We start from the raw sequence: 21783 nt of genomic DNA, 5'->3' as shown, positions 1-21783 counted from the left end.
AGCTTTGGGGATGGCATTTTCAGACTGTTCTAATAACTCAAGAGTTACTCCTTCTTTTGTGGGGAAGACTGTTTCTTCTGACTTCCTCTTAATATGCTGTCAGGTCTCCTTCCTAAGGAGAAGCATGCTGGGCCTCGTTTTTGTGGATCTAGCAGCGAGAGACATGACGAAGCCAGATTTGGGAACACAAGTTCTTTTTGTCCTTCACACTACAGCTACGAGAATGGTCTCCATGGTTACAGCAGCTTCTCAGAAATGTCTGGATTTTTCATTTTCTGTATTTCTCTAAATATCTAATTTATGAATAATCTGCTTAGGTGACCCCTGGAAAGTTTCTGCATGTATATGAATATCAAGAAATACATATTTATATACATTCAAAATAAAAGAAAGTAGGCTGATAGGCATTTTTGGTAAATTTTTTTCTCCCACTATAAAAATAAATTATGATTAACTTTAAAATTTTCAAGTTAAACAAGATTCAATGAAAGAAACAGTGCCTTCATGTTCTTCAAAGGCATGTGAGCCATAGAGTGGCTGAAGCTAACCTAATTATGTTTTCTTTAATGTGAAATAGCTATTTGCCCGACATTCCATTTGCATCTCACCATCACATTCAACTGGCTGGGACATTGATTTTTTTCTAGGTCTTCCTTTGAACATGAAAGTGTTTTTCCTGTTTCTCTCCACTCCCCACCTTGTGAAATCCATGATAAGAATGAATCAATAATTACATTGTTGGATAAAAATGAATATAAATTTTATTGAAAAACAACACCAGCAACAATGTGGGGAAAGCATACTCAACAGCCACCGGCCCACACAACTCAATGCACACATTATGAGAAGTAATCACCTCTTTCAATTGCTGACTACTTACTCCAAATGAAAAGAAATTATAGACCTAAGATAAACCGAGGTGGGCTATAGAGGCACACCATCTTTGAAAATTTTGCCAGTAGCAAATGATGTAGTGATGCTGTTAACTCTCTGTTTGCTGCAGACAGACCAGGATATCTCAGGAATTAATTGGTTTCGAGAAGAGAAAACCCACTCCTTCTAGTGAACATGGCATCTAAAACCTCAGACCACTGGGAAAACTTTTCTCCTTTTCAAGTCCTTTGAGAAGAGGATTTCACAAACTTTCTTGGCAACTCGTCCCTCCTGCTTAACAACAGGAAATAGTTCTTTATGTCTAGCCGAAATCCTTCATGCTTCAGTTAGTCTATTTATTTCCTTTTAATCTCAGCAGGCAGTGAGGAGGCTGTCCTGGTAGGACAATATAACATATGGGGAACTCACAATGATCATAATCGGATTGAAAATGGAGTCCAGCTGAGCTGGTGGCACTTCTGAAACAAGCTGGAGAGAAGGGAACTGCAGTCATGGTGGTAGTGCCTCTGCCCACCACTCCTCCGCCCTCGGTTCCCTTCTGCCCTGTGGCCTGGGGGCTGCCATCCTGAGAATAGCAAGCAGATACCCTCTGAGTTTGATCGGTTCCAATCCTTCATTGGTATAGTAATGAGTGTAGTCACAGCTGTGCCATCCAGTCCTATGTCCAGTGCTTCTGTTTCAAGAAGTGATTTCCAGGCAAAACCGTCCCATCACATCCCTTGTCTTTTCAACACACCAGGTTGCCCCCCAGGATGCCCTCACAGCTTGTGCGTGACAAAGATGTCCTCCGTGTACCCATGAGGAAGCGCTGAGAAGCCACGAGAAAGCACCTAGTGATTTTAACATGAACATTTCCACAGCATTTTCAAGTTCTGCATAAAAAGCCCGGTGATAGAGCGGCCTCGCGGCGTACAGAGCCGGCAGCCCCGCACTTCGGACACCTGGGGGCGCCCGTGCCATTCCGCCGGCGACTGGGACTCGTCGCCCGGGAAACAAAGATGGGGATTTGAAGAAAAGCCTTCAAAATGCAACTCCGAATGTCTACCCTGAGCAGCATGCGTGTAAAAATTCATGAAGATTAGATTTCATTTCATGTATTTTTACTTCAGTGGAAAGAAATGCAGGTGATTTTCTGACTGCGCCTACAGCTGTCTTTACAAAGCGGGTGCCTGGTTAAATGAGAGGGAGGGGCTTGCCGATGCCCTGCGGTGCTTTGAGAGGCGGGGCCTCCCTCTCTGGTGCTGGGGACAGCTCCTACTTTGCTGGGTGGCATTCTCTGCATGCTCCAGGATGTATTGATTAATTATATTACATATCGAAAAGGTATGGGGTCTCCAGCAGGACTAGGCGAGGCAGCCAGCGCGGGGTCCAGTGAGTGACATGCGTCATCCAAGGCACTTATTATTTTGATGAAACAAACACATTTCTTTCAGCCCATAAAATCAGAGGTGTGCAAGAAGGCTGTTTTCAGGGTGTAAAACTCCCCTTGTTTGCCTGTGGTGGTGCATAGCTGTTATGCCTCCGGGGCCTTTGTGCATTTTTCAGGTGTGACACGAGGCTGGCTGGGTGGCCTCGGTGGCAGAGACTGCGGAGGGCGCAGGACCAGCCCAGGACAGTTCAGCTCCCCAGGGGCGACACCCCTTGTGCTCGATGCCCCCGGTCTGTTGGATGATGGGCACCTTTGTGAGCTGGCTCTGGGCTAGGCCACCCTGCTGGGTGGCAGTGGGAACTTTTAGGGAAGGGATCCCGTGGGATAATGAACAGACGTGTCCGGAGCCTGGATCTTCAGTCAGGACCTGGGCAGGGGAGGCTGCTGCCACCTGGCAGTTTCCTCACCCTGTGTTCTGGATGACCAGGCCCCCTTTGTTCACCTCTGTAGCCCAAGCATCTGGCACTTACCAAAGCACCCCATGGACATTTGTTGGATACAGGGATGTGAGGGTGAATGCCACGGAGGAAGCTGTGAGGGTCCCAGCTGGCCCTGGCTGTGGCTGAGCCTGGAGGCCTGAGGAGGGGCAGTGGGGAGAGGTACCGGGCAGTGCTGGCTCTCAGGGGTGGGGGGCACTGAGACAGCCAGGGGCCATGGAGCTGGAGAATCCAGGAGTTCGGCAGGGAGTGTGTCTGTGTGCCAGGATGGTTCTGCAGTAGCCATGTGGGGCCTCTCTCGCCTTTCCCTCTCATGTGCCCTGGTTGAAGCCAGCCTTTCCTCCGTTGCCATGGCAACAGCAGCCTGAGGCGCTGCTGAGGGCCAGCTGGGCAGCCGAGGCCTCTCAGTCTGGCCTGAGCAAGCAAGGGGCCCTGAGCTGTCCCCATGCAAGGTGAGACTGGAGGGGGGTGTCTTCTCAGAGAAGGGAGGAAAGGAGATGGGATGGGACGTTTGCTCTGAGACAGCCACAAAAGCTGCTCCCGTGCAGCTGGAAGTCTTCCCAGCCCTGGCTTTGCTGGTAGAGATGCTGGGGGCAGGCAGAGCCCTGTTAAGGTGCGAGTCTCCTCGGCATTGCCGCACTGCACTACTCACCTGATCTGCGGCCTGATCACGGCTATCCGCAAGGCTCCTCAAGGGCCTGGCCAGCCTCTGGAGGCTCCCCGTGGAGGTGGGGCAGGGGCCTGAGACCCAGGCTCTGCGAGGGCCTGGAGGGCACTCCAGGCCTTAGACTGAACTAACTACCCTGTGCACTCCTATCAGAGCAGAGCTGGAGGTCTTACATCCTCAGACACAGGCTGCAGCTCCGCCGACAGTGTCCCTCCCACCTGCACAGCCACAGCGGGCATGGGCTGCTCTTTGCTTTGGAGTCATCTCACAACTTTCTGGTTGTCACATTCCTGACTATACTTAGGGATGGTGGAGATGATCAGCTCCCAGCCAGTTGTGGGTCAGCTAGATTCCTCACCACACCCTTTTACTAGGGCTCTTGAAGAACAAGAAGTAGCTAATGAAGAAGCAGCAGGATGCGGAAGATGATCGGGTCTGGGAGGAGAAGATGGTCCAAGATTCCCTGGGGGCCCGAAGCCGTCGAGAGGCATGGTGATGTTGCTTGAAAGGGGCTCTGTGATTCAAGGACAACTCAGCCTTGCAAATCATGTCCCCTTGGGCACAGAAGAGAATTCTCTAAGCATCATGTGAAAAGCTGTCAACCTGCGCAATATCCCTGCTTTCCCACATCAGCCCTACAACAACAACAACAACAGCAGCACTAACACGAGAAGGGGCATCTGGATGCAGGTGTACAGTTTACAATACCTTAGATTTACATAGCACCTTTTTCTTCTAAAGAGCCACTGCTTCTGTCCCCTCAGTCACAGCCACACCTGAGTGAAGCCTTTGGAACATAAAGATCACAGCTCCTGTTTCAGAGGAGGGACACTGAGGCAGAGGCCTAGAAGGGATTTCATGCAGACTCAGTGGCGTCCAGGGCTCCCTGCACTTCCCTTGAGACCTCCCTGGGGAGGTCTGGCTTGGCCCTTTGGGAGGGTAAGACCGGGGGGCACAGGCCTTACTGGGCATTCACTTTGTATTTCAGGATGTAGGAGTAGAAGTTGTGGTTGGCATTCTCCAGCACCATGACATAGACTTCCTGGCAGCCAGCTGTGCTGCAGCTGCCCTCCCAGTAGCCCTCGTGGTTCAGGGTCAAGGGCCATGTGTCCTGCCCCTTTACCAGGACTTTGGCAATACCATGCAGCTTCAATTTGAATGGGATGTTCCGGTTGGCAGGAAGCACACCCGACAGAGGCTCCAGCAGCTCATTGTCCTGCCCCCAGTTGCCAAAGCTCTCAGGGAACATGGGCCAGTTCACCTTGGTGTTGGCACAGCATAGGAGGTAATTAAAGACGAAGATGTAGTTTCCTGGTTCCTGCCTCTTCTTGACAAAGATCTTGAGGGCGAACTTGCCGGCATGGGGCAGCTGGACTTTCAGCTCGGTCCGCTTCTCCCAGTGCAGCTGGAAGATGTAGCGCCGCTGTGCCTCCTCAGTGATGGGGCCATCATCCCCATGGAGGGAAGCCAGGACGTTAATGCCCTCCTCCACGCTGAAGCTGATGGAGCAGCGCCCATCGCTGGTGTGGATGATAGGGTCAGGGTGGGAGGGCTTCATGATACCCATCTGCTCTGAGAACCAGCTGGGGCCCACGGGCTGGTGAAGCTCAGCAGGCAGCTGGACACCCATGTCCACATAATTGCACTTAAGCGTGTACTCCAGCACTGAGCTGTAGATGTCAGAGTTGCCCTTGGCAAAGATCTGCAGCTTGTGAGTGCCCATGGTTGGAGGGTACACCTCCAACTTCATCCCATTCTTCCTGAGGCTCAGCAGCCCATGCTCTTGCTTGCCGTTGAGCATGAACATGAACAGTGTTGGGGCGCAGCTCTCAATGGTGACCGTGGCCTTCCCGTTCACTGTGGAGAGAAAGTCGGGGTCAGCAGAGATGGGTCCAGCATGTGCTGATGTGCTGGTAAATGTTGAACAACTGTCTCCCTGGGAGAAAAACGTCTTGACTTATAGTGCTTGCCTATTTCCATGGTGTCAATACTTTCACCACAGTCCATTTCAAGCACCCAATATGACTTCACTGAGCGTGGCAGCAGCCAGTGGTAGTGCACCGCTGGAAGGGTTCCCTACTCCCTTCAGGTAGTTTTCTTTGAGATAAATGAAAGCTAAGGGGCCTCTAGAAAAATTTGTCCCCAGCAGTATGTGTGCATCCTGCCCATTTGATTCACATTAGATGAAGGTTGCTTGTGTCCAGAGAGGGTCATGGGGCAGGTGGGGCACCTTCTCCCCCAAGTCTCAGGTCTAGCTTTCACCTTGCTCCCTCCAGAATCTATCTAAGTGTCAATGCTGTCATGTCAACACATTGTCCTTAAAACTAGTGAGAATGGCTTCACTCCCTGAGACTGTGCACAGGAGGTTGGGGTGGGGCAGTTCCCTGATCCCCACTTCCCTGACCCCATGCTTCTCACATAGGTGTATCTTAGCCATGTTTCAGGAACGGGTCCTGAAAAGTCAGTGTGTGCACAGGAGGGTCTTTTGCAACCCCACACTGCCACACACCACCACCCCCGCCGCCGTCTCTCCCTTTGCTCTGCAGTTCCTTCTTCATCTGTCCTGGTCATTGATTTTCAGGGAGAATTGGTCAGTTCTCTAGTCTTTGTAGCCCATGAGGACCCACCTGCCTGGTCCTTCCTGGCTCCCAGGGCCACAGGGAGGGGCAGTGGCTTCTTAGAGCCTGGCCTTACTTCTCTCAGAAACTGGTCATCCGCTCCCAGCCCCAGCAACCTCCCCAGCCCTGTTCACAGTTGAGCGCAAAAGAAGGAGAGAGGCTGTCTGATCCACATCACCAGGAACTTTCCCCTAGCTTGGGCTCTTGGTGGGGGAGGCAGAACACTGTGCCTGGGCTCTAGGATAACGGCCTGAATAGACTTCCCATTGAATGTGCGTTCCATGCCAACTCCCACCTCAGGAATGGGAGAAGCCCACATGGGCCAGCGTGATGGGGAGGCTGCTTAGACAGCTCCTCTACCTTCTTCACGGCTGTTCTACCTCGAAAGCTGTCCCAGCCTTCTCAGATACTGCCCACTCTGCACCTGCCCTACACTCCCACATGTCCCCCCACTGCCTCTGTTTCCCCTCTGCCCCTCAGCTTTCTGGCAACCCAGTGACTTTCCTCTGCCCCCACCCTCCAGTGACTTCCTAATAATGAGGCCCCTTAGACCTTGGAGGACCTAGGCTGCTAGCCTCCATGCCTTCCTCTGAGTCCTCTCCTCCCTTTGCAACCCCCACTCTTTGAGGCCTGGGCCTCATCCCACTCTCTGAGCACTGCTTAATTCCAATGCCATTGCTTCCCCTTCTGTTACACTGAAATCGTGTGACTCTTGGTACTTTAGTGCTATTTTATTTGTCTACTTGCTTTCTCTACTGCCTTCAGCCACTGCATGCCACATCTGTCCCATGGTAACCTCCAGAGGAAAGTGACCAAGATCAACAGACTTGTTACCTCCTCTTGGTAAAAATCCCCCTCTCCCCTCACTTCTGAACTAGCTCAGTGGGCAGAAGCTATCTCAGCTCCTCACTGTGCACGGCCCCTGTCCTGTTCCATCTCACAACTGGCTGTGAGTCTTTTCTGCATAGTAAGGCCCAGATCCCCCTGCAATTCACTTTTGATTGTGGAGCACCACCCAGCACCCCACAGAGCAGCCCCAGGGCTCCTTTGAAAATGTCCTCCTGGCTACTCCTGGGCTCATGGCAGAGCCCTGAAGCTGGAGACCCATGCAGAAGCCTGTCTCTTCCTGCCTCGCCAGTATCAAGCACTCTCTCAGATCCTCCAAGGCCACACCCTTCCTGTCTCAGGGTCCTCCCACCCACTCCTCCCTCCCCACCACTTCCCCCAAAACTGGATAAGGCCTCGTGGTAATGTCCCGATGGCAAAGCGGCCCACCCGGACCCTTCACCTGAGGCTGAGTTCCCTGGCAACCTCTCTCCTAGCCCTGGCTCTCCTTCAGAGAACGTTCCACTGCTGTAATTCATCATGTGAGCACTTTTGTGTAGTGTCTGAACTCCTTGCTGGGCTGTGGGCTCCGTGGTGAAGGGGCTAGCCTGTTTCATTTTCTGCCATGTCTTAGTGCCTGGTTGTGGTGTCTCACCCAGAGGGTTCTTGCCAAAGGTGTGTTGAATGACTGGGAAGACTTGAAATAAAGGACTGGTCACCCCTGCAGACCTCTGTGGGAGCCCACGGGCTCTTCCAGTCCCCCCTGCCTCCTCCACCTCTCCTTTCCCCTCCCCGGCGCTCTTCTGGAGCCCGGCAGCTTTCCACCCCCTTAGAGGTGCCCTCTTCCTTCCCTTCCTTTCTGCTCACCTCAGTTTCCCTATTTTGCTTCCTTCCCCTCCCCACTCTTAACTAGCTACCACAAAGAAATACTCTGTAAATATGTATCAGATATATGGAATCATATTTAGGTTTAGATTTCTATGAAGTAAGGAATCTGGTGTTTATATTTTTATGTCTCTTAAAAAGGCAAACTCCACTCAATGGCATCAGTTTGGTATTGCTTTGACCTGGTCAGTTCTTTCCAATGGTTCAATGGCCTATGATACATTGAACAAGCCCTTCATCTATTGTAAGCGCAGGAAATGGATTCCCAAAGTGAGCAACTTCACGCTGTTGTTTTAGCCGCAGGAGCTGCCAGGTATTTGGAGTTGGAAGAGTATGCAAGAGCTCAGTAACCTGGCAAAGGAAGCCATCGTGTGGTGGAAGGGACAAGTCAGTTGGAACTAACTTGGGGGCACCTGTGCTTCTGGCTGCCCCATTGCCCTGCAGTGTGGGTGGGAGCTCCCCAGGGGCTCTGGGCCACCCACAGGCACTTTGTGCTAATAGTCAGTGTGAGCTCAGACCTCCTGTCCTGGGTGGATGGAGTCCCCAGTGGCAGAGACAGTGCCGCCAGGCAGTCCTTTGCTGAGGTGTGGGAGGCTGGGCTGACCTGACTTACAGGGCTCTGCAGTGTGCCCAGGTTGTGTGCCCAGCACTGGATCAGGTACCAAGGCCTTGGAGAGGCATAAGAGACAATCTTCCAGAGAAGGACCTGCTTTTTGTCTCTTAAAGACAGTTCTGGCCCCCCAAGGTAGCCCCCATATGCCTCAGAGTATGCAAACATACTCAGCTGCTATGGCTCCATGGTGAGGGTTGGGGGAGCAAATGTCAGCGCAGGCCAGCCATGGGAGATGGCTAAGCTGGGTATCCTATACTGCCCCAGGGGAGTGGGCTGGAAACCGCTAGGTCCCGCCTCCAGAAGGGAGGGGTACTAAGCCAGCCAGGCAGAGGTCTGGAGCCTGGCCCTCATCTCGGGGTGCCTGAGTTTGGAGGCTGGGGGCTTACTGTGTCCCCTCTTCTCCTCTACTGTCTAAAACATGTCCATCTCTGTTTAGCTACTATGCCTGTTCTCTTCTCCCAAGACCCAGCTCAGTGGCCACCTCCCTAAGGAAGTCTGCCCCAACTCTCTGTCTTGGGTGGGACTGCCCCCACCTGTCCTAGGAGACCCCTGCTGCTCCCCACCCTTGCTGGTTGGACCACCAACACCCAGATTCCAGCTCTGCTGAGGCCATGTATTCTCTCCAGCAGGAGTTGGGGAGGAGAACACAGCAGGCCAGTAGCTTCTGTTGGGCACCTGAGCCCAGAGGCTATGTGTAGCGGGGGTGACGCAGTCCTTGTCCCTGCTATGTGAGCTGAGAGAGACTCACCCAGCTAGGAACCACCCAGCCCTGGCTTCTGTGACAGGCCAGGCTGTGCATCCAGCCCTCAAGTTCTAGGAAACCTTCAGCCTTCAGATACATCCCTTTCTGGGTTTATGCTAGTGTGAGTAAGCTTCCGTCCCTGCTGATGTGGCCTATGGGCCTTCCCTGCCCTGATGGCTTGGGCTGCCTCAGCAGCCCCCACACATCCACATGCACACACAAGCTTTGTGCTAAGCTCACAGGCCAGGCCCCTGGGAGGGCATGCCCTGAAAGCACAGTCTCAGGCGGGCTGCTGGAGGACAGTGCGAAACGTTCCATCCCTGCTGCTAGCACACTGGCACCTGCTCCAGGCTCACCTGTTCTGATCATGGAAGTCTCCGGGTGGGCACTCAGCATCCCTTTGTTGTAGAATTCACTCTTGTGATACATGTTGTTCTCAAACTGCCTCAGAGATTGAGGAGGTTTTAGCAGCTGCCAGTTCTTGTTGTCTGGGAAGTGGTCCTCGATGAACAGTGCAGGATGGGTGAGGAAGTAGAACTCATTGTAGCTGCAGCAGAGACAAGCTGGTTAGCAGCCAGCTCTGTGTAGAGGAGGCGGGGGCCCAACACACCCACCGGAGTGGTCCTGTGGACACCCTGGATGGGAAGAAGTGCCATCTCCAACTCTAACATGGGCACTGGAGACTCCTTCTCAGTGGATGCTTCCAGAAACTGTAGCCAAGGCAGGGTCTGAGGTCGCTTCTAAGGGAAGGCCACAGTGCCCTCAGTGCCCTAGGGTGTCATGGGGAAAATTGACTCCCTCATGCTCAAAGACAATCACAAGTTCAAAGGGGGCAAAGGCATAGCCTGTGGAACACGCAGTGGGGTTGTGGGAAGACAGGGAGACAGAGCACTTGAATTCACTGCCTCCATCTACCACAGCCTGTTTCTGTGCTGTGCAGCTGTGCTGGTGGGGACCTTCTGTGGCTCTCCAGGACCGACTGGAGTGCTGAACTCTCCAGGTGTCAGTAATGGGGATCAAGAGAAGAACAGGGAGGCCCTTCCTGAGACGGGGGAGGCTTTGCTCTGCCTAAGAGGAGCAGTGTTGAGAATAACAGTGGTAAAGAGGGCATCTGTGAGTGCGTGAGCCCTGCGTGTAGGATGTGTATGCACATGGCTTGTATTTGTCCCATGTGTGGGAGTGTCAAGATTTAAGCTGCAAAAATCAGACAGAGCACACTCATGTTTCTGAATAAAAAGGGATCTGAGCTGCTGATAGCATCATGATCCATGAAGAATATTGTATGTAGCCTCTGGTTAAGGCCAGGGTTGGCCAGAGCCCCAGAGGACAGAAATGCTCCAGTCGCCTGCACCCCAGCTGCCCTGCCCCACTGTGCCTCACAGTGACCCTGCACCGCCAATAGCGCCCCTTCCCCCAAAACCACAGCCCTTTCCTCAGAAATGTGATATGGTCTCACTCAGACCAGAGAGGAGGAGGAGCCTGGTGTCTGGGCAAAGTAGTAAGAGAGCATTCTGGCATTTGTGCCTGGTAATGCGGTCAATGGCCAAAGTCTGGAAGGGAACCTGCCAACAACTAAAGAAGGCTATTAGCCCTGCCTTTCCTCATGTGTGACCTGGGGGCAAATGCTCCAGGCTTTCAGTGCTTTGGTGGAGGGAGTTATAGGGAGTCAGAGGCGGGTGTTTGTCAGTGGAGGGTGAGTGACAAAAGGGTGTGGGTCCCCACAATTGGCCTGGAGCCAGCCCACTTCAGAGCCGGGGAGGGGTGGGCGTGGGGCCTCCTGGCTTTCCTTCCCCTCCCGCTTGGCCTTCTCCACCTGCTGCTTCATGCAACCCGGCACCTCTTCCACTTCCACCTGCCAGACGCCCAGCAGAACTGAGACAAGTACTTACAGGAAGGTGAATTTGGAGGTGGTGGTGTCCACCAGGCCGCTGCCCCAGGTGCTGTCCACCAGGTGCCATCTTCCCTCCAAGTACACAGCATTCCAGGCATGGTCAAACTCCCCCGAGAAACTCTGCCCTGTCTGGTAGCCGAAGCCCTTGGAGTAGCCAGGCACGGTCATACACTGCACTCCGGCGATCCTGGGGGCAGGACAGGGGGTCTGAGAGGGGGATCCTGCTGCGACTTGCCTCCAAGTCTGTCCATGGTCTCAGGTTTCAGGCATGTTTGCTGCCCATCAGTCCTCCCTGTCTATCCTTTTTCTTGCTTCTTGTACTCACATATAAACAGCCTTGAGGACTTTTATCTCTGGGCATGGGGCACAGGGAGATACAGTGCTGGCTGGTCCTGTCGGTACAGACTGGCTGCAGTCTCCGCTGTCTGCTCCTCCCCTGAGACCAACACCATTCAGATCACTTCTGAAATGTTCATCCCTAGAGCCTGCTTGACACACTCCTCAAGCAGCTCTTCAGCAGGAAAAAATGGGGACAAGCGTGAGGTTGGCTTCAAGAAAATAGGAGCCGGGGAAATGACAATGTTCCTGCAACAAAACCTACACGCGAGGGGTGAGCACAGCTGCTGGGAGAACCAGGGCACTTCTGGACATGTGACTGGAGAGATGGGTCTCGTGACACGCGTGAGATGTTGGGGGGTTGCTGGTTGTGAGGGTACAGAAGCCAAGCCCTACTCCCCTGCTATTCCTCCCAAGGATGCCTGCACGGGAACCCAGGGGCAGGCAGTGGGTGTCTCCAGCCCTGGCCCAGGGAGGACTGGCCAGCTGCCAGTTTGCTCAGGTCTTACTGGTGGGCCTGTCCTTTGTGAACATGGTACAAGAGCCATCATGGTGCATTCAGGTCATTTGCTGACTGCCTGCCCTGGCCACAATCCTGGAGTCTTCTGTGGCCGCCCTGAGGGGAATGGAAACGCTGATCAGTCAACCTGAGCTTTGGGGTCCTTTTGACACTTTTGCTCCCCACTGCTCACGGCAGAGATGGCACTGCTTTCTGGGAACCAGGGTGGGAAGATGGGCGTGGGTCATCTCTGGGGACGACATAAAACTAGACATTTGGAGCTGAAACCCTGAGGCCCAGGCCTGGGCTGTGGGCACCAGCCCAAGGCCAAAGCAAGACCCCGGGTATCCTTTCATGGCCAGCTGGTCTTGCTCCTCAGCAGCCCTGCTCCCCCGAGGACAGCCAAGGTGGGGGGACTGTGCAGACAATTTCACTGGTAGTCTGACCTAGGGACATCCCATGCTAGCCCTTCTAGGGCCTTTGTGTAAATTAGAAAAGGTGCCCCTTCCTCAAGATATTTTCCTTGCACTCATGGAAAATTGGTGTAATAGATACACAACCTGTGAAACCGAGGATGTGCTTGATGCCCCTTTGATGGGGCTCCTTTGAGCACCACACAAGCTGCTCAGTCCCAACTCAGTGCTGACCCTGTGCTCTACTCTGCTGAGCTGAGTCTGCAGACCAGGATGTTGGTGGGACCTGTTTCAGTGAGATGGGCCCATGGGGGTGGGGCCCTTCCACAGACCAGGGCTCCAGCCTCAGTTGCTGTAAGCAAGAGGGCCATGGAGCCTTCCAGGGTAATGGGGTGAAATGGCCATGCATCTACTATAGGAATGGGGGGAATCTTCCCAGTAAAAATGAACATGTAATTTAAAATTAGCAAAATATTGGATTAAATATTACTAATATATATCACTTGCTGAGAGAGTAATTGGGATCAAATGTGATGTCCTGAGGGTTAACAGATTCTACGTTCCCTGCCCTCATTGTTTCTTCATATGCATGCAATGAGGATGTGTTACAATGTCTGCCTTAACCTCTGATCACCTGCAGAAAGTCCGGGTCACTAGTGCTGAGGTTCCTTAGGGGCTTGGAAGTTTTCCAGACCCCACCCTTTTGCCTGCTGTTTCACAAAAGGAGGTTCAGGCCTCCTAAGCCCTCTAAGGAATCCCATGAGAACATACCAGCTGGGCTCTGTGAGAAGGCTTCTTGGAGCGCTTGGGGGCATGGGGACAGACTGCAAGAGAAACTAGATCCTGGTGTCATGATTTTCTGCTGGCAAAGGCCATAAGCCACTCCAGGGCAGAAGGAGGCAGTAGCTGAGGAGACCATGGAAGGAAGGGGAGCAGGTGCAGCCTGCATACCTGGAGTGCCCTCTCCTCATTTCTCTGCAGTGCAGAGAGTGGAGGGTGGTGGGGAGTGCTGGGGGATGCAGGGCTGAGGGGGTTGTTTTCAGGATGAGGAAATCTGGATGTTTTTATAGTCTGAGAGGAAACAGCTAGCAGAGAGGGACCAGTGGAAAGCAAGGCCAGAGGAGTGGGTGGAGGTGTTGGGGTGGGATAGACATTCGATAGGAGGTGGGGTCCCATCTACTCAGAGACTGGGTGAGGAGAAGAAATGTTGTGAAAAATACTTAGTGAGCTTAACAGTGCCCCGACACAACGTGAACTGACAACAGCATGTCAGTCTCTCCAGTCAGTACGATGTCATGCCGATGCTGTGTGTGTGTGTGTGTGTGTGTGTTGCCTGCATGCACAGAGAAGGAGGGGCAGGGAGCGAGAGGGGAAGAGATGGCACAAAAGGCACCTGGTCTCTTGGCAATGGGATTATAGGTGATTTTAATTTTTTCTTGAAACTTCTCTATATTTTCTAAATTTGTAATAATGATTATGTGTTACTTTGAGAATTGGGAAAAAAACCCATAAATACTACTTAAAATTATATTCTTCAGGAAATTACTTTCCATTGCTGCCTAGAACGTCTGTGCATATCACTTTCTAGGATGATGTGGAGGGATAAGGGGAGTCCTGGGAACAATGGGGCTTGGTGAATGGCTCATTTTGCATTAAGGTGAACTGATTTAGTGGAGCTGTGGGCCTCTGGACATGCTGCCCACTGACACTTGTCCCCTGCTCAGAGCCACCTGGAGTCAAGGAAGGAAGGAGAGGAACTGAGCATTTGTGCAGCCAACCTCCAGGTGGAGGGGTAAATCAGAGTGGGTATGGAATGTCCTCCTGGGAGAAGCCATGTCCTAGGCCATGTGTCCAGGGGGACATCCTGCCCTCAAGGGGGTGAAGTGGAGGCAAGATTGGAAGAACCAAGTCAGGGAGCAGCAGTGAGAGTGTGCCCCAGTCCTGGAAAGAAAAGGAGGAGGAAGAAGCGAGGGGCAGGGATGTCCACCTATACTGCTCTGAGTCGGGGTGGTGGCCCCAGAGCCAGGAAATAAGGTCACCTCTCAGGTCTAATGGTCACCTCATGGGTGACCTTGCCAGGCTCATCATGGGCAGTGAGAAAGGTTGGCATTAAATGATCTCCAGGGGTTGATTCTTCTCTGGCAGGCTGAGGAGAGGCTGGGAAGGCTGTGGGAAATGCCTGGGGCAGAAAAAAGATGAAAATATAAACTCAGCTATAAGCTTATGCCATGCTTGACTCTGATATAAGGATATTTTATTACCTGGCAGCAATGTGCCAGATGAACTGGACAAAGAAGGTCATAATGTAAAGCATTATTGTAAATATGCCATAATTCTCGTGCAAAATAATCTGTATGTATAAGACAATGATTGTGGAACTCACAGGAGTTTTGTCTCCAGCCACTCTCACTAGCCAGGATGAACCACAACTCTTTCATGTCATCAAAAGATCACTGGCCGCACACGCTGTGTATAAAGCACTGTAGCAGGGAATACTGTAACATAACGTGGCACCATACAATGCAACACAATGTAACAACATAATAAAATATGATATCCCCAAAATAAGGCTCAGTGGCTGCCCTAGATGTGCTGACAGTTGGAAGGAGGGTGGATATGGGAACTGTCACTGGAACTGTCTCCCGAACTTTGCTTATAAAATGCCAGTCTATAAGCAAAGTCCCGGAGAACCCAAAGGTGGAGAAATTAACTTTGCAGGCAGGAGCTCAGAGAGCATTAAAGGAGGGGGAGAGCACAGAAACATTTCCACCTCCTGAAGAGCTCCGACCAGCCATCCCAGAGCCTAAAATATCACCCAAGGAGATGTATTTAATGACCTCAGACTGCAGAATCTTCACTTCTATTTTACAGAACTGACAACCTCAATTCCACCTTCATAGTTCATGGCTGATAGGTATCCCAAGCCACAACGAAAACATGGATGTAAGATGCCCTGAACAAGCTTCCAAGGAGCACCCTGGAGGATTTGGAGAAAGCTGCAGTCCCCTCTCCAGCAAATGTCAGGGCTCAGGGACTCAATCAGAGAAGCCCCTAGGGCTGCAAAGGACCACATGGCCACCAAGTGTGGCCTGATGGGAAGAGACTGAACAGAGGGGCAGCCAAGCAGAAGGCAATGTCATTGTCTGGGTACCCTTGATGAACCCTGAAGCTGCTGACTCTTCTATGGATGAATTACCCTTATTATTTAAAAAGATCTGCATGTTCCAGTTTGGTGCAGTGTATCCTAGTGTATTAATTTGGTATTATTTTATACTGAGATGGTCCAGGCCCTGCCATAGGAACTGTGTGATGCTGCTACAGTCAGCACCAATGCCAGGCCCCAGCAGCAGTGTGGCTGAAATATCTGGGTGGGCAGGTGCACCCTCCACCAATGGGCTCTGACCACAGTAGACTTTCCCAAATCTGATCACCTCTCCCAGGATATCTGAGCCAAGTGGGGGAAAAAGGGAGGGAGTGTGCCTGTAGGAGAGACAATGAAGCATGCTTTTCTTTTGCTATTTTGTTGAAAATACTGTGGTTTCTATACTGCAGCAGGACAAACAAACCATGACTTATCTTTCACAATTTATGTACTTGATTTCTTATAATCTGACAGTGTGTTTATATTTCTCCCATGTGCTCTCTTTTCCCTTTTCTTACACATTACCCTTACAGCTAGGTCAATAACAAGTAATCTTGCTAATAAGTCTCTCTCCAGGGACCTGTGCAGAACCTCATGAGACGTGACTTCAGAGGCCTCCTCTCCGACAGGTGAGGGAGGAGTCAGCTGTTCAGAGAGAGAGGCTGCCTTGCCTGGGGACACATAGCTAGCCAGTGGCTGAAGAAGCAGTGGATGCAGTTGTCCTGATGCATAGTTCAAGAACCTTTGTGTTACACCAACTCTTTTGTAAATCAAGATTTTGTTTTGGTCTATACACTTGTAGGTGGTACAGAGATTGAAATGAAAAGATGGTTTGCACTAGTGACATAGCTTATCTTTGTGAGTGCCATCCTTTGGTGTAGCTATAAGGGTGGGGGGCTAAGATGTCCCTTTCAGAGGCCTTATACACCAGCATCACTTTTGGTGATAATTTAAGGTTATCCAATGAATCTGCATCTCCCAGAAGAAGGCTTAGATGGCCATTCCCTATCTTCTGGCGCCTTTGGAACCAAGTGATGTTTTAGGATTATAGGGGACATACTGCTAGCCAGAAGCAGCCATCTGATTGTACACACTACTGCCCCTGCTCTCGGTGACAGCTAGAGGATGGGTGAAAAGCCAGCTGACATCTGATTGGTGACAACCAGCTCCCTCAGTGTCAGGGCTCAAACTGGTACTAAGCGCCTGGCTTTATCCAAAGTCTCTGAAAAACCTGCTAGCTGGTGATGTGAAAGCCATGCTAACGGGAAGAGAATTTACTGGAGACTGACTCAGGGGCAGCAGTCTGGGGAATTAAGCTTGGCTCCTGCGAGGAAATTAGGCAGAATCAATTAAGGATGTGGGCAATTGAGGCAAAGAGACATTAATATTGGATGATAGAAAGTTGGAAGGAAACTGGACCAGCAGTTACAAGCTATAGCACTAACCAAAAAACCCCACATCAGTGACTTGGAAAAGACAGAAGGAAATGAATGAAGTTGTGAAAATATCTGAATTCCCCACCAAATTACTTTATTAAATCAGTCTTTAATGAGGCAATTTCAGGGAGGTAGAATGGACTGGCAAAAAGTAATGATGTCCGTGTGGGTACAACTCTTTCTACGAAGCCACCCTGACAACGAAGCAGGGATAAATCGGCAAGTGTGGATTACATGTCCTCAGTTATTAAGGAATTAGCTAATTAATTTACCAAACTTTTGGCAGTTATTTTAAAGGTAAAGAGAGTTAGTAGAGGGATGCATAGATAGGTTACTGATCTTTAAAGCAAAAGTTAAAGGAATTCAGGGGACTGTGAACTACTGTTACACAGCTCAGGCGATGTGAGGAATTTTGCACATGGTAATCACCATGTTGGAACTAACTTTAAATGATGCAAAATGTTAGCGAGAGTTTCACTAATAAGCTGCAGGCCAGAATAGGGCCATTGTTAAGTATCTGGACCTGGGCAAAAAGCTGACAGTTTCACTCAAGGCAAGTGTCAATTTTCTGAATCTATGTAGGCTGGCAGAGTCTGTAGGAAAGTTCCACAGAGCAAAAGAACTCCAATCAATACTCAAGAAAGACAAGATAGGTTAAAGAACACCCACCCCAAAATCGGGTTGGTAAACCCCAAAACTGCAGTCTCATTGAGTCCTATAGCCCTGCCAGGTATAGATGAGAGCACTGAGGCTGCAGAAGGTTAAGTGCCTTACCAAAAGGAACAAAACAAATAGGTGGTAAATTAAAAACTGGGAGCCAGGTCTTTCTGGCTTTAATTTTGGCACTCCTTCTAAAGGATGCTAGGATGCTTATACTGGATCAACGAGGCGATACCACTCTAAGTGGTAGACCCAGGTCTTTCTAGCTTCGAATCTGGCATTCCTTCTACAGTATGCTAGAAAGCTTATACTGGATAAAGGGGGATATATCCTGGAACTTGGAAAAAATGCTAAGCGTTTTCAAATTTGCAAAATCAGATGAAAATAATCATGTTCTGAAAGATGCTAGGCACAAATGGAGCTAAGACTTGTGGCTATTTCATCAGTTAAAAGAGAATAAAGGCTGGGCACGGTGGCTCAAGCCTGTAATCCCAGCATTTTGAGAGGCCGAGACGGGCGGATCACGAGGTCAGGAGATCGAGACCATCCTGGCTAACACGGTAAAACCCCATCTCTACTAAAAAAAATACAAAAAAACTAGCCAGGTGTGGTGGCGGGTGCCTGTAGTCCCAGCTACTCGGGAGGCTGAGGCAGGAGAATAGTGTAAACCCGGGAGGCGGAGCTTGCAGTGAGCTGAGATCCGGCCACTGCACTCCAGCCTGGGTGACAGAGCGAGACTCCGTCTCAAAAAAAAAAAAAAAAAAAGAGAATAAGTCCCATTCCACATAAGTCTTCTAGGAATATCCTGTCATTTCCTGTCATTTCTATATGACAGAGAAGGTTGTGGGCTGTCCTGGAGTGGGGCCTGGAAGGAGCACTGGGGAGAGGGAGCAGATGTGTATGCAGAGGTGGACGGGAAGGTGGTGTCACACAGTGCAAGGCTGGAAACTTGGCTGAGGTCAGATTTTGGAGGACTTTGCCAGACAGTGTGATCCTTTAGTGGTGTTAGGAACCCAGGACCAGGGGAGCCCGGGTAGAGAGGCCAGTGAGGATCCAGGTTGCTGGAGAGGCCCACAGGCAGCAGGGGGTATGCTTGGGTCTGGAGTAGGGGGTGGGAAGCAGCCAGGGTGGCATCTCCTGTACCGTGACCCACTGTGGCTGCCTCTGGGGCTGTGGTCTCAGGGAATGGCCTTGAAAGTGAGAAAAGGGAAGAACAGGGAGCAGAGCAGGAGGGTTAGAGCAACTCAGCAGCCGGGTGGGTGTGTGTTCTTGGCAGTGGTGATGGGGGGCAAGAGGCAGCACAACAGGGGGTTTGGGCCAGGAATAGGTTGTGTGCACCCAGTGCCCAGCAGCTGCCGCCTCTGCAACACTGAGGCCATCACAACTGCCTGCCTGTGGACTAAGTGTTACACTTGGTTTGATGAATTGCCACCTGCAGTTCTGGTGGACTGACATCTGGGTGCCTGAGAAGACTCACTCCCAGAAGCCTACAGAGAGAGTGGGCAGCTGTTCATCCACCCCCTGGGGAGAGGTTCTTTGATGGCCCCTGGGCTAGCTGACTGTTTTCTGGGGGAACCCAGCAGACCTCAGAGGGTAGGCTGAGGAAGCTGTGGAGGTCAGTGGCCATCCCCTCCCCCCACCCCACATCTTAAGCCTGTTTTGAGTCACTGGGAACCGGCAATGGTCCATTCTCCTGCTCAGGCCAGAGCTGTCTCCCACCCCAGCAACCTGGCCATATGCCCACTCCCAGAGTGCTGAAAATGGAGCCCAGCGACTCCAAGAGAAGCTGCTTCCTAGTGATTCAGCTGTCCAACTGACAAATCTTTTCAGGTGGGAGATCTTTTGTTTCCCCCAAAAGAGGCCCCCTGTGTCAGCCCTGAGGACAGCCTTTCACAGTCCCCTTGGCATCTGCAGCCACTGTCCTCCCGCTCCCAGGCCTGCTATTCTTTTAACCTTCAGCTGCATAGAGATGGGAGAAGGCGGAAAAAAGGCTTTTTATAACCAAATTATCTCTGTGCATTCATCTGCCATTATGTTAATGCATCGCGAAGCCCGGCAGATGGTACAAAGTCAATTATGCTGGTGTTAAAAAGGGAGAAATTGACCTTTTCAGGACTCACTTGGGTTCCAGAGCAGAGTTTGCAAACTCAGGTTTCAGGCCTGGCATGTGGGCAAAGGCACATGGCACTGTGGAAGAGGGAGAGGGATGGATCTGGTGGTTAGCACAGGGACTCCTGTCTCTCCTACCTGCACATTCTCTCAAAGAGGCCAGCATAGCCGTCACAGTTGGTCTTCTGGGTCCGCAGGATGTCAGTGGGTTTGAAGGCTTGGCGGTCCTTCTCCTGAGCAGCTGCAATGTCGTACTCTACAGGGCAGGTGAGGGGATCATGAGGAACCTGAGCCTGGGAGGCAAGAAGACTCCATCCCCACCCCTAGCTGTGCTCTGGCCATCACCAGCCCCAGGAAACCACAGTGGGCTGAATGGAACTACAGTCCCAGCCCAAATGGGATCTGGGAACTGTCACCTCTTTTTGCAAGTGGTGAGAGGAGGAGCAGGCCTTGGCAGAGGGTGCCACCTGGCTCCCCAAACCCCTGAGGAGGGGCTAGGAGGAGAAGGGACTAGGACAGTGCAGGGGCATGGGGCTCTCTCCGCGAATCCCCGCCACACAGCTCTGCACACAGTTCCAGTGAAATCACTCATCCCGTCTTCCTGCAGCCCGGAGGCCTCATGCTGACCCATGGGGCACACAGAGCTCGTCCCCAAGTGGAGAAGCCTGCTCTCCCACAGCCTGTCACTTCACTAAGGAGGGGATGAAGACATTGCAAAGAAGCCTGAGGCCTGCGGTGAGGCCGTAAGGCAGAAGTCTCTATAGCCGCTGAGGACCCAAAAGGACTGTGTATGTGTGTATTGGCATGGGGATAGGAGCGGTAACGAAGTCCTATAAATGTCCTGTTTCTGACCCTGCCTCTTTAAGGCACAGGCACAGCTGGTGGAGTTGGGATGGGAGCTGGAGGTCTCTCACATCCTCAGTTTGGACCTCCTACCTGTGCCTGGCAAGCTCATTCTCTAAGCTGCGTTCTCAACTGTTGTTCCAGAAGAACAAAAGAAAAGCCCAGTGGCAGCAGGCTGAGAAAGACCCAGCTGGTCTTTATGTCAAAGGACTAGGAGTCCACCTCGTGATCTGGCCCTGTCCGCTCTCATTTGTGTTTGCAAGGGGGCAAGGGGCAGCATCCCTTAGCCACCACCTCTACAGTTCTGCATGACCTGGGAGCTTCCCAAGGCCATCCTGTGGAGAGCTGTGGGCAGCTGCATAGGCCTAGGTCCCTCAGGTGGCTCCAAGAACCTTGGAGACTGGGCTGGGATCAGTGGCCAACATTGCTAGTGTAGGAGCAGGAAGTGGAGAACCCACTTTTCCTGGCTCTGGTATTTAATGAACCCTCTGGTATTGCAATCACTTTTCAAACAGCTGCAACTTCTCCCCACCAATGATCATCCTTCTTTGAGATGACCTGCTGCTCTGGGCTCTCACCTCTGTGGAGATGAGACAGAGGGAAGGCTGGGACAGAGGGAAGGCTGCTGCTGGATGAAGTTTCCAGCTCTGGGCACTGGCTATGGGCAGAAGGCTGCAAGGGATTCTCCTCCAACTAACTTTCATGGAGACTAATAGCACATGGTAAATTTTATCCTCCTTGGTAACTCTCTGGTTCATCAGTCCAGTCTCCTGGGCCCCTCTTCCCACCCACTTTTCATGTCACTCTGCACATGTGAATAACCTGATAGGAGCAGAGGCCTTCAGGAAAAGGAAGCAAGGGATTCTAGAGCCAGCAGTGCCACAGGTGGGCCTACCTATGTGATGGCAGATCCAGATCCAGATGGCACGGACCCTTTCCAGGTCAGTATGGGCCTCCTGGAGCAGGTCACTCACCAGTTCGTCTAGGCCACTCTTGGCTGTCACCTGGGGAGCAGGACAGGGATGCTGTATTAGGGCCTCGAGGAGGGGCTGTTGGCGGCCCAGCACCTTGCACCTATAGCCAGTGCTGCTCTTCCCCCAGGCAGAGAAGCTGGAGGAGAGGCCCTGAGGGGCAAAGGCTGGCTGAGGACCAATTGGGAGGAGGTGGGGGACGTTGGACAGGGCAGGTGGTGCTGACCAGCTCAATCACAGGCCCTAGAGCCACCACAGCTTTTCTCTGCAGATCTGGGGGCTAGCCAGGCAGGCATCTGGACAGCGGTAGCAGCCCCTGGTCATGGTCAATGCTAAGGATTTAACATAATCCTTATCAAAATTCTGATAGCTT

The 21783-nt window shown here is 51.8% G+C and overlaps 1 protein-coding gene across 1 annotated transcript in view; it reads right to left on the bottom strand.

Moving 5' to 3' along the window:
• Window positions 1-738: 738 nt before the first annotated feature.
• KY (kyphoscoliosis peptidase) overlaps window positions 739-21783 on the bottom strand; it is a 51370-nt gene continuing 30325 nt past the window's right edge. The window contains exons 7-11 of the mRNA XM_033212620.1: window positions 21335-21443; window positions 19735-19852; window positions 11000-11188; window positions 9467-9657; window positions 739-5284 (exon numbers count right to left, since the gene is read on the bottom strand). Coding sequence (XP_033068511.1) covers window positions 4389-5284; window positions 9467-9657; window positions 11000-11188; window positions 19735-19852; window positions 21335-21443 — 1503 coding nt within the window. The 3' untranslated portion in view covers window positions 739-4388. The remainder of the gene's footprint in view (window positions 5285-9466; window positions 9658-10999; window positions 11189-19734; window positions 19853-21334; window positions 21444-21783) is intronic.

Source organism: Trachypithecus francoisi, unplaced genomic scaffold (assembly GCF_009764315.1).
Source record: "Trachypithecus francoisi isolate TF-2019V2 unplaced genomic scaffold, Tfra_2.0 Lachesis_group0, whole genome shotgun sequence".
Classification (NCBI taxonomy): Eukaryota; Metazoa; Chordata; class Mammalia; order Primates; family Cercopithecidae; genus Trachypithecus; species Trachypithecus francoisi.
This window is presented reverse-complemented; position numbering and strand designations above follow the sequence as displayed.